Source organism: Salvelinus sp. IW2-2015, unplaced genomic scaffold (genome assembly GCF_002910315.2).
Source record: "Salvelinus sp. IW2-2015 unplaced genomic scaffold, ASM291031v2 Un_scaffold2353, whole genome shotgun sequence".
Classification (NCBI taxonomy): domain Eukaryota; kingdom Metazoa; phylum Chordata; class Actinopteri; order Salmoniformes; family Salmonidae; genus Salvelinus; species Salvelinus sp. IW2-2015.
Genome location: NW_019943678.1, coordinates 153,422 through 166,005, shown reverse-complemented (window position 1 = coordinate 166,005; position 12,584 = coordinate 153,422). Strand labels below are relative to the sequence as shown.

General features: G+C 43.4%; 2 protein-coding genes and 1 long non-coding RNA gene across 3 annotated transcripts in view; all 3 read right to left on the bottom strand.

The window, feature by feature from the left end:
• Nucleotides 1-5,300: 5,300 nt before the first annotated feature.
• Nucleotides 5,301-6,515, bottom strand: LOC139025197 (uncharacterized). The gene is made up of 3 exons (XR_011476664.1): nucleotides 6,409-6,515; nucleotides 6,176-6,254; nucleotides 5,301-5,944 (listed from the first exon to the last, which is right to left on the bottom strand). It is a non-coding gene; the product is annotated as an uncharacterized lncRNA (long non-coding RNA).
• An 804-nt stretch (nucleotides 6,516-7,319) lies between these two features.
• On the bottom strand, nucleotides 7,320-9,813 carry LOC139025196 (nucleolar protein 8-like). Its single transcript, XM_070440268.1, is given in 5 exon segments — nucleotides 7,320-7,471; nucleotides 7,780-8,087; nucleotides 9,377-9,429; nucleotides 9,431-9,461; nucleotides 9,737-9,813. Coding segments are annotated over 5 exon segments (606 nt in total). The 3' UTR covers nucleotides 7,320-7,334.
• A 179-nt stretch (nucleotides 9,814-9,992) lies between these two features.
• nol8 (nucleolar protein 8) overlaps nucleotides 9,993-12,584 on the bottom strand; it is a 22,248-nt gene continuing 19,656 nt past the window's right edge. Inside the window, exons 9-12 of the mRNA XM_024140989.2 lie at nucleotides 12,085-12,267; nucleotides 11,626-11,754; nucleotides 10,291-10,375; nucleotides 9,993-10,150 (exon numbers count right to left, since the gene is read on the bottom strand). Coding sequence (XP_023996757.2) covers nucleotides 10,074-10,150; nucleotides 10,291-10,375; nucleotides 11,626-11,754; nucleotides 12,085-12,267 — 474 coding nt within the window. The 3' untranslated portion in view covers nucleotides 9,993-10,073. The remainder of the gene's footprint in view (nucleotides 10,151-10,290; nucleotides 10,376-11,625; nucleotides 11,755-12,084; nucleotides 12,268-12,584) is intronic.

The window sequence follows — 12,584 nt, the reverse complement described above, 5'->3', positions numbered from 1 at the left end:
TAATAACGTAAAGCTGAGCTCCAGAATGACTTCACAGCCCTGTTTCACCATCGTAAAGCTGAGCTCCAGAATGACTTTCAAGCCCTGTTTAACTAACGTAAAGCTGAGCTCCAGATGACTTCAAGCCCTGTTTCACTAACGTAAAGCTGAGCTCAAGAGTGACTTCAAGCCCTGTTTAACTAACGTAAAGCTGAAGCTCCAGAGTGACTTCAAGCCCTGTTTAACTATCGTAAAGCTGAGCTCCAGAGTGACTTCAAGCCCTGTTTAACTAACGTAAAGCTGAGCTCCAGAATGACTTCAAGCCCTGTTTAACTATCGTAAAGCTGAGTCCAGAATGACTTCAAGCCCTGTTAACTATCGTAAAGCTGAGCTCCAGAGTGACTTCAAGCCTGTTTAACTAACGTAAAGCTGAGCTCCAGAATGATTCAAGCCCTGTTTAACTAACGTAAAGCTGAGCTCCAGAATGACTTCAAGCCTGTTTAACTATCGTAAAGCTGAGCTCCAGAGTGACTTTCAAGCCCTGTTTAACTAACGTAAAGCTGAGCTCCAGAATGATTCAAGCCCTGTTTAACTATCGTAAAGCTGAGCTCCAGAGTGACTTCAAGCCCTGTTTAACTAACGTAAAGCTGAGCTCCAGAATGACTTCAGCCCTGTTTAACTAACGTAAAGCTGAGCTCCAGAATGACTTCAAGCCCTGTTTACCTATCGTAAAGCTGAGCTCCAGAGTGACTTCAAGCCTGTTTAACTAACCGTAAAGCTGAGCTCCAGAATGACTTCAAGCCCTGTTTAACTATCGTAAAGCTGAGCTCCAGAATGACTTCAAGCCCTGTTTAACTATCGTAAAGCTGAGCTCCAGAGTGACTTCAAGCCCTGTTTAACTAACGTAAAGCTGCGCTCCAGAATGACTTCAAGCCCTGTTTAACTATCGTAAAGCTGAGCTCCAGAGTGACTTCAAGCCCTGTTTAACTAACGTAAAGCTGAGCTCCAGAATGACTTCAAGCCCTGTTTAACTATCGTAAGCTGAGCTCCAGAATGACTTCAAGCCTGTTTAACTATCGTAAAGCTGAGCTCCAGAGTGCTTCAAGCCCTGTTTAACTATCGTAAAGCTGAGCTCCAGAGTGACTTCAAGCCTGTTTAACTAACGTAAAGCTGCGCTCCAGAATGACTTCAAGCCCTGTTTAACTAACGTAAAGCTTGAGCTCCAGAATGACTTCAAGCCCTGTTTAACTACGTAAAGCTGAGCTCCAGAATAACTTCAAGCCCTGTTTAACTATCGTAAAGCTGAGCTCCAGAATGACTTCAAGCCCTGTTTAACTATCGTAAAGCTGAGCTCCAGAATGACTTCAAGCCCTGTTTAACTAACGTAAAGCTGCGCTCCAGAGTGACTTCAAGCCCTGTTTAACTAACGTAAAGCTGAGCTCAGAGTGACTTCAAGCCCTGTTAACTATCGAAAGCTGAGCTCCCGAATGACTTCAAGCCCTGTTTAACTAACGTAAAGCTGCGCTCCAGGTGACTTCAAGCCCTGTTTAACTAACGTAAAGCTGAGCTCCAGAATGACTTCAAGCCCTGTTTAACTAACGTAAAGCTGAGCTCCGATACAGCTCTGTATTCTCACTGTAATGGCTCAACAGCTTCTTTACACTTTAGGAAGCGTTAATATAGGCAAATTATTTCAAAGACATGATGTCAGTGTTTGTATTCAATGTTAACAAGTTAAACAAATTAAATAGTTATTTAGCAATTTGATAAATTCCCTATATTTCTACCTTGTACTTGAACCTGGCTAGTGGTAAAGACTTAAAAAGAAGGCGTACTAACAAAGTAGACGTCAGAACCCTCAAACATTTATAAAGTAGACGTCTTAACTTTCAGATGATTTATAAAGTAAACATCATAACCCATTACAAACTATAGTTTTGGCAAGTCGGTTAGGACATCTACTTTGTGCATGACACAAGTAATTTTCCCAACACAATTGTTTACAGATTATTCACTTATAATTCACTGTATCACAATTCCAGTGGGTCAGAAGTTTACATACACTAAGTTGACTGTGCCTTTAAACAGCTTGGAAAATTTCCAGAAAATTGTGTCATAGCTTTGAAGCTTCTGATAGCTAATTGACATAATTTGAGTCAATTGAGGTGTACCTGTGGCTGTATTTCAAGATCTCCCTTCAAACTCAGTGCCACTTTGCTTGACATCATGGAAAATCAAAAGATATCAGTCAAGACCTTAGAAAAAAAAATCTATATCCACAGTAAAACGAGTCCTATATCGACGTAACCTGAAAGGCCGCTCATCCCAACCGTGAAGCACGGGGGTGGCAGCATCATGTTGTGGGGTGCTTTGCTGCAGGAGGGACTGGTGGACTTCACAAAATAAATGGCATCATGAGGCAGGAAAATTTGTGTGATATATTGAAGCACATCTCAAGACATCAGTCAGGGAGTTAAAGCTTAGTCACAAATGAGTCTTCCAAATGGACAATGACCCCAAGCATACTTCCAAAGTTGTGGCAAAATGCTTAAGGCCAACAAAGTCAAGGTATTGGAGTGGCATCACAAAGCCCTGACCTCAATCCTATAGAAAATTTGTGGGTAGAAACTGAAAAAGCATGTGCGAACAAGGAGGCCTACAAACCTGACTCAGTTACACTCTGTCAGGAGGAATGGGTCACAATTCACCAACTTATTGTGGGAAGATTGTGGAAGGCTACCCGAAACATTGACCCAAGTTAAACAATTTAAAGCAATGCTACAAGTACTAATTGAGTGTATGTAAACTTCTGACCCACTGGGAATGTGATGAAAGAAATAAAAGCTGAAATAAATCATTCTCTCTACTATTATTCTGACTTTCACATTCTTAAATAAAGTGGTGATCCTAACTGACCTAAGACAGGACATTTTTACTAGGATTAAACGTCAGGAATTGTAAAACTGAGTTTTAAATGTATTTGGCTAAGGTGTATGTAAACTTCCGACTTCAACTGTTGGTGTTCCTGAAGGCTGTGTTGTAGTCGATAACTGTTCCTGAAGGCTGTGTCTGTAGTCAGATAACTGTTCCTGAAGCTGTGTCTGTAGTCGAATAACTGTTCCTGAAGGCTGTGTCTGTAGTCAGATAACTGTTCCTGAAGGCTGTGTCTGTAGTCAGATAACTGTTCCTGAAGGCTGTGTCTGTCGTCAGATAACTGTTCCTGAAGGGCTGTGTCTGTCGTCAGATACTGTTCTGAATGGCTGTGGGTCTGTCGTCAGTAACTGTACTGAGGTGTGTGTGTAGTTAAATAACTGTTCCTGAAGGCTGTTGTCTGTAGTCAGATAACTGTTCCTGAAGGCTGTGTGTGTAGTCAAATAACTGTTCCTGAAGGCTGGTGGTCTGTAGTCAGATAACTGTTCTGAAGGCTGTGTGTGTAGTCAGATAACTGTTCCTGAAGGCTGTGTGTGTAGTCAGATAACTGTTCCTGAAGGCTGTGTGTGTAGTCAGATAACTGTTTTGAAGGCTGTGTCTGTAGTCAGATAACTGTTCCTGAGGCTGTTTTGTAGTCAGATAACTGTTCTGAAGGCTGTGTGTGTAGTCAGAAACTGTTCCTGAAGGCTGTGTTGTAGTCAGATAACTGTTCTGAAGCTGTGTGTGTAGTCAGATAACTGTTCCTGAAGGCTGTGTGTGTAGTCATGATAACTGTTCTTGAAGGCTGTGTCTGTAGTCAGATAACTGTTCCTGAAGGCTGTGTCTGTAGTCAGATAACTGTTCCTGAAGGCTGTGTTCTGTAGTCAGATAACTGTTCCTGAAGGCTGTGTCTGTAGTCAGATAACTGTTCCTGAAGGCTGTGTCTGTAGTCAGATAACTGTTCTGAAGGCTGTGTGTGTAGTCAGATAACTGTTCCTGAAGGCTGTGTGTGTAGTCAGATAACTGTTCTGAAGGCAGCGTGGCCTAGTGGTTAGAGCGTTGGACTAGTAACCGAAAGGTTGCAGATCGAATCCCCGAGGCTGACAAGGTACAAATCTGTCGTTCTGCCCTGAACAAGGCACTTAACCCACTGTTCCTAGGCTGTCATTGAAAATAAGAATTTGTTCTTAGTTACCTAGTTTAAATAAAGGTAAAATAAATAAAAAGCACAAGCTGCCAGAACTCTTCAGTGCAACTTGGCCCTCGATTCTACAAGTGTCTGGAACTCTAGTGGAGTGACATCATTCTTCCACGAGACATTCCATCATTTGATTGTGGAGAACACGGTCTCAGGCGCCGCTTCAGGGTTGTGATCTGGTCTGGTAAACAGACCACCACCGTGGGCACATCGTTTACAGGCTCATCACAAGCACCAGTGGACCACTGGGTGCCAATAAAGTGTAATTTAGATATAGCACAGGCGGCAATAAGGTGTAATTTAGATATAGCCAGAGACGGCAATAAAGGTGTAATTGATATAGCCACAGAACGAATAAAGGTGTAATTAGATATAGCCACAGAGACGGCAATAAAGGTGTAATTTAGATATAGCCACAGAAGCGGCAATAAAGGTGTAATTTAGATATAGCCCACAGAGACGGCAATAAAGGTGTAATTTAGATATAGCCACAGAGACGGCAATAAAGGTGTAATTTAGATATAGCCACAGAGAGGAATAAAGGTAGAATTTAGATATAGCCAAAGCAGACGGCAATAAAGGTGTAATTTAGTATAGCCACAGAGACGGCAATAAAGGTGTATTTAGATATAGCCACAGAGACGGCAATAAAGGTGTAATTTAGATATAGCCACAGAGACGGCAATAAAGGTGTAATTTAGATATAGCCACAGAGACGGCAATAAAGGTGTAATTTAGATATGCCACAGAGACGGAATAAAGGTGTAATTTAGTATAGCCACAGAGCGGCAATAAAGGTGTAATTTAGATATAGCCAAAGAGACGCAATAAAGGTGTAATTTAGATATAGCCACAGAGACGGCAATAAAGGTGTAATTTAGATATATAGCCACAGAGACGGCAATAAAGGTGTAATTTAGATATAGCACAGAGACGGCAATAAAGGTAGATTTAGATATGCCACAGAGACGATAAGTGTAATTTAGATATAGCCATTGAGACGCCTATAAAAGGTGTAATTTAGATATAGTTACTGAGTGTCCAAAATATTAAGGACTGTATCTGTAGTCACTGTACTCTGTAGTCACTGTTACATATTAGTAAAGGTAATTGGGAACACACACAACCCATTAAAATTGTCAGCGGAAATCTCTAAATAACACAGTCCTTTCTCCACCCAGTGATCCAATGGCTTAAATAATAAAAATCACAATTGAAAGATATTCTGGTTTTAATTCTCCATAGAAAAGAGACATAAATCAATTACAACCATGCAATTCTGTAGTACAGATCAGATTCACATCATTATGTATTGTAAATGGAGTTGGATTAGATGTGGACAGCAGTCCCCTCACTCAGGGTGAAGTTTCCCCTAGGTACAGATCTAGGATCAGCTTCCCATTCCCCAATCCTAATGTTACAATTAGCGGGGGGAAATGCAAAACAGACCCGAGACCAGCGTCTATAGGGGCAACTTCAGTCTCCCTCACACTCAAGGAAGTCAACACCATCTGAGTTAAAACGACACTGTCCTGTCCCTGGTGGCGGAAAATGGAGCTGGTTTTATTGGTAAACCGGCCATGTTTCTTTATGATGATAAAAAACTATGCTGGTAACACGATTGAAGTTGTAGGTTAGAACTTTAACATAATAAAAAGTAACATCCTCAAGTCAAAACATTAATTTTGAAATGATCGAGGAGAAGTCTTGACTACCATGGGTTGTTTGTCATAACTCAGTCGGGTAAGACGGTGTCAAACAAGATGTCCTCTCAACGTCTTGTGGATGTTTGTGCGTCAGTTTCTCTGGGAGGTTTTCAGCTTCCTTCTCGCATCCTTGTGTTTTTTTACGGTACTCCTGGGGGGGACGGGGGGGGGGGGACATCAGAAAAACATCGGTGAATTATCGTATACATACAATAAGTACTTTTTTTGCTTTACTGACAATCCTTATTTTACAAAAGGAATCATTTTAGTTATATTGAAAATCATATTTCATGTCATTTGCAGAGTACTATAAGCAACCATTTTCTAAAAGTAAGTGTAGAATAGTTTTAAGTCATTAAGTGTCAGACAGACAGGGCCTGACTCTATGAGCCCGGTCCTCTTTCTCCTCCACTCTCTCTTTGGTCCTCCAGCTTGGATGCCCTGCAGAACGCTTTAGGCCCCTCTGATTGGACAAAACAAAAAAAAAGTGTGTCATGTGATTTGTGGTTTATATGTTTTATACTTAGAATTGTTTTATTTTTTTATTATGTTGAAACGTAACACACAGTTCCTTAGCAGAGCGTGTTGTGACTGCTAAACAAAGCCTAACGTTACCTTTTAAACCGTTCATTCGTCGGGCTGGAAAAAGAAGAAGGCCTTATTTGACGTCAGCGGCGCTCTAATGAACAGAAACAAACAGTTTACAAAATCAATACACTGATAGCAACCCATCTATGACATCATAATCAATATCCAGAAGTTCCCAGGTTGACTAAATAACGATATTATTTTCTATCAATGACCATGGTGTATTTACCTTGTTACTGTATCTGTAACGATACAGGTAAACAGGGACCTAACTGTACCGATACAGGTAAACAGGGACGCTAACAGTACCGATACAGGTAAACAGGGACCTAACTGTACCGATACAGGTAAACAGGGACCTAACTGTACCGATACAGGTAAACAGGGACCTAACAGTACCGATACAGGTAAACAGGGACCTAACAGTACCGATACAGGTAAACAGGGACCTAACAGTAACGCGATACAGGTAACAGGGACCTAACAGGTAACAGGGACCTAACTGTATCGATACAGGTAAACAGGGACCTAACTGTACCGATACAGGTAAACAGGGACCTAACTGTACGATACAGGTAACGGGACCTAATGTACGATACAGGTAAACAGGGACCTAACAGGTAAACAGGGACCTAACTGTATCGATACAGGTAAACAGGGACTAACAGGTAAACAGGGACCTAACTGTATCGATACAGGTAAACAGGGACCTAACTGTACCGATACAGGTAAACAGGGACTAACTGTACCGTACAGTAAACAGGACTAACAGTCGACAGTAAACAGGGACCTAACAGTACCGATACAGGTAAACAGGGACCTAACAGTACCGATACAGGTAAACAGGGACCTAACTGTACCGATACAGGTAAACAGGGACTTATTACTCGATGATTGATTGATGTTACTCTGAAGCTGTAAGTAGTTAATAAAAGACAGGTGTCTATAAGGTATTACTTGTGTGGGTGTAGTGGCTTGTCAGTATGTTCCTTGGCCTCCTCTTCCTCCTCCTCATCACTGCTGTCCTGGAAACGAGGGTCCACCTGCCATGACACCTTGGCCCCCTTGAGCGTCTCGATACGGTACTCCTCTGGAGAGGGACAACCAGAGACAGATATAGACACTAAACTTGACGTCAAAGATCACGCCACTGCTGTGGGTACTGACAACTGGCAGGTGTGGGGCTAGAGGGTCAGACCAGAGGAAACCCAGGGGGTCAGACCAGAGGAAACCCAGTAATGGGCCATCACATGGTCATAAAAACGACTGGTCCTGTCTAATGAGATTGAACAGAGGAAGATGCCGTTTACAGAACGCCAAGACTTGACCGGCAAGAGCAAAGACAGCTGGTTACATTAAAAGAAAACGTAAACACACAACGCAAGTACAGTCCATTACCTTTTTCAGTGTTGGTTTCGGCTGCCGTGTCACCCCCAAAGAATGAGAACTTGAAGCCTGACGATGCCTCTCCCTCATTGGTTAATAGGTGAGATGACACCATCACTGGATCTACTGCCATAGGCTGACTGGTCTCTTCCTCTTCTTTATCCCAGGCCACATTCTTCTCCTCCTCCTCCTCCTCGGTTTTCTCCTCCTTGGAGATTCCAAACACCTCCTTCAGATCCATGGACACATCGTAATACATCTCCCCGGAGACCTCTGGCAGCTTCTCAGCCTCCTTCCGCTTCTTCTTCCTTGCCAGTTTACTGTGATTAACACACGGGACAAGAACAACTTAGTAAAACATGTACCTCACCTTCCTACCGTACCTCACCTTCCTACCGCACCGCTTCACCGTACCTCACCTTCCTACCGCACCTCACCTTCCTACCGTACCTCACCTTCCTACCGTATCTCACCTTCCTACCGAACCTCACCTTCCTACCGAACCTCACCTACCTACCGTACCGTACCTCACCTTCAACCTCACCTTCCTACCGTACCTCACCGCTGCACCTACTCTTTGTTTTTATGATATCCAAATTGGTAGTTACAGTCTTGTCTCATCGCTGCAACTCTCGAACGGACTCAGGGGAGGCAAAGGTCGAGAGCCATGCGTCCTCCGAAACACGACCCAGCCAAGCCGCACTGCTCGCTTAACCCCGGAAGCCAGCTGCACCAATGTGTCGGAGGAAACACCGTACAACTGGCGACCGTGTCAGCGTGCACTGCGCCCGGCCCCGCCACAGGAGTCGCTGTTGCGCGATGGGACAAGGACATCCCGGCCGGCCAAACCCTCCCCTAACCCGAACGACGCTAGGACAATTGCACGCCGCCTCATGGGTCTCCAAGTCGTGGCCGGCTGCGACACAGACTAGTATCGAAACCGGGTCTGTAGTGACGCCTCTAGCACTGCAGGGCAGTGTCTTAGACCGCTGCGTCACTCAGGAGGCCCCATGTACCTTACATTATTTAGTTTGTACAAGGATGACGTTAAAGGCCAGGACTAAATTTGTGCGCTAGTAGTCCTGGCTAATGTGTGGCGTAGTAAGTACTGGCCTAATGTGTGCGTCGTAGTCTGGGCTCATGTGTGCGTAGTAGTCTGGCAATTGTGCGTAGTAGTCTCGTGCGAATTGTGCGTAGTAGTCTGGCTAATGTGGCGTATCGTCTGGCATTTGGTGCGTAGTAGTCTGGCGAATTTGTGCGTAGTAGTCTGGCGATTTTGTGCGTAGTAGTCTGGCAGAATTTGTGCGTAGAGTCTGGCAATTTGGCGTAGTAGTCTGGCGAATTTGTGCGTAGTAGTCTGGCGAATTGTGCGTAAGTTCTGGCAATTGTGTAGTAGTCTGGCTATTTGTCGTAGTAGTCCTGGCAATTTGTGCGTAGCTAGTCTGGCAATTTGTGCAGGAATCACTGTTTGTACATAATTTTGTCAAACATTTGACTTCATCTAAAAGAAAATGCATAAAGGCTTTTTGGTCCAGCTCTACAAATCACATTTCCTGATTTTCCTTTTTGTTACTACGACAACGGGCTCTTCGTTTGATGAAGCGGCTACCTGTCTTTCTTGGGCTTGTCATTCTTAGTTTCAAAAGCAGCGTGCTCCTCTTTTGGTTGGGTCATACTGCAACGCTGAGATATCTCTGCAACAACAGAAAAAAGCATTTCAACATTAAAAAGCTGTGAAAAATACAAAAAATCAGAAATGAGGAAAAGAACATTTGACGTGTATCAGAAACAGGGGCCCTAGTGCACTACTGTTGACCGGGGGGGTCCCCATAGTGCACTACTGTTGACCGGGGGGTCCCTATAGTGCACTACTGTTGACCGGGGGGCCCCCATAAGTGCACTAACTGTTGACCGGGGTCCTCACCATAGTGCACTACTGTATTGACCGCGGGTCCCCTAGTGCACGTACTCGTTGACCGGGGGCCCATAGTGCACTACTGTTGACCAAGGGCCCCATAGTGCATACTGTTGACCGGGCGGCCCCATAGTGCACTACTGTTGACTGGGGGGCCCCATAGTGCACTACTGTTGACCGGGGTCCCATAGTGCACTTCTGTTGAACCGGCGGGTCCCCCATAGTGCACTACTGTTGACCGGGGCCCCATTTTAGTGCATACTGTTGGACCATAGTGGAAACATGAACTCCAGTGAGTTCTGATAGAGACCTGACACGTCTTTCTGCCCTTGGCTTGTAGGTTTATTAGGGTCCAGAGAGGTTTACTAACGTTGATGTTGAGGAGACTATTTTAAGATATTTGTCTAGACTTTTCTTCTTCTCCTCCACCAGCTTCACACTCTTTCTCCGGCTGAGACAACTCTATCTCTGTCGAGGAAAATATAAAGAGTAAACAAATCAAAAGGTACTGACAACAAAAATAAAAATAGGCAGTGTCTGGAGAGGGTTTAGGAAAGGGGGTATCACAGAGAAAAGAACGAGCCAATAGGAGAGTTGATCTTCCTCACCTGGTTCCTCGTCATCGCTGTCAATAAACCTGTGATCCATCTGGAATCGCTGATCTGTTCCAAACCTCGACTGCAGTTGCATGAGCTACAAACAATTTAATTCATAAAACAGTTTGTAAGGAAAGATGATAGTAAGGTAGTAAATAATATATATATGTGACTGAATATGCTGTTTGCTAACAAGTTCTTGTTAAGTTGTTTTGGATCAAAGACCATTTTCTCATTGTTATTACGTCGGCTATTTATATTTTTACAGATCAGACGATCTTAACCAGAGAGACTTACAGTTGTCAACAGTAGAACGTCAACAGTAGAACGTCAACAGTTAGCCAGACGGTCCCCATCAAAAAGTACAAGTAAAAATAATGTAAATCTCTCTGGATAAGAGCGTCTGCTAAATGACTTAAATGTAAATAGCCGACGTAACAACAATGAGACCACGGTCATTTAGCAGACATTTTGATACAATAAAACTTAGAGAATAGGGTGTCATTTCAGACGTAGGCACTGACTGATGTCAACAGCCTGAAATGTGTCTAATGTCAGTCTAATGTCAGTCTAATGTCAGTCTAATGTCAGTCTAATGTCAGTCTAATGTCAGTCTAATGTCAACATCCTGAAATCAGGCTAATGTCAGTCTAATGTCAGTCCAATGTCAGTCCAATGTCAGTCTAATGTCAGTCTAATGTCAGTCTAATGTCAGTCTAATGTCAGTCCAATGTCAGTCTAATGTCAACAGCCTGAAACGTGTCTAATGTCAGTCTATTGTCAGTCCAATGTCAACAGCCTGAAACGTGTCTAATGTCAGTCTAATGTCAACATCCTGAAACGTGTCTAATGTCAGTCTAATGTCAATCTAATGTCAATCTAATGTCAGTCTAATGTCAACAGCCTGAAACGTGTCTAATGTCAGTCTAATGTCAATAGCCTGAAACGTGTCTAATGTCAGTCTAATGTCAACATCCTGAAACGTGTCTAATGTCAGTCCAATGTCAGTCTAATGTCAACAGCCTGAAACGTGTCTAATGTCAGTCTAATGTCAACAGCATGAAACGTGTCTAATGTCAGTCTAATGTCAGTCTAATGTCAACAGCCTGAAACGTGTCTAATGTCAATCTAATGTCAGTCTAATGTCAACAGCCTGAAACGTGTCTAATGTCAGTTTAATGTCAGTCCAATGTCAGTCTAATGTTAATCTAATGTCAGTCTAATGTCACCAGCCTGAAACGTGTCTAATGTCAGTCTAATGTTAATCTAATGTCAGTCTAATGTCACCAGCCTGAAACGTGTCTAAAGTCAATAGTCAGCGAGACAACTGTTGTAATACCAGCTCACCTTCGCTCCAGCTTTCCCTTCAAACTGAGGTTTAATCTGGAACCTGTCCCCATCTCTCTTCTCCTCATCATCATCATCATCATCATCGTCGTCGTCAAACAGGTTGCTGCCCGCCAGCTTCTCAGATTTCTGGAACAGGTAACAGCTAAATGAACGTGTGAAACAACCAACGAGTCTGATCTCAGATTACCAGCCTGGGTACAAGTCTGTTTGTGCCATCCTGCCACTCTTTGTGACGCCAAACAGGGCAGTGATGGCACAATAAGACCGGTACCCAGGCTAGTCAAACAACAGATATGAGACCATGCTACCAATCATGTGTTTAGTATGGTAAATAAGACGTAACTGTTCAATAAAGACATTTCTTCGCAGGGTCGTAGGTCACGGATGTTATTTTACCGTGGTCCAATGACTTTCATACTAGTTTATGGTTGTAACCTTCGCCAAAAAACCAATTACCTTGTCTTTAAGGCCTGGTTTTCCTGTAGCGGCTGATTCTTCATCACTAGAGTCTTCCTCATCAGACTGGCTGTTCTGGAACAGTGTCTTCTTGGGGTTGGGAGGTTCGGGGGAAGTCTGTTCTTCCTCATCTTCCTCATCAGAGCTGAACTTGATGTGGTGTTTCCCATTAGCAGSTGAATCCTGATCAAAACACCATGACATCGGTGAGGAAAGTCTGACTAAATCATTTTTCTTATTTTGTTGAAATATTTACATGACTACATAGCAGAGTTAAGAACCAACAATAAAGACATTAACAAACAAAACAAAGTGTCAATGACAAATATCCCACATTAGATTTGCTGAGTTGGTGTACATTCAACAGGCTCTCACAGTCTTAATGCAGGATTAGACGTTCAACCGCATTTGCCAAAACGTCAAATTTAGAAGGTAAGGGTTACGGGTCGGGGCTCCGAAGGGTTACGGGTCGGGTCGGGGCTCCGAAGGGTTACGGGACG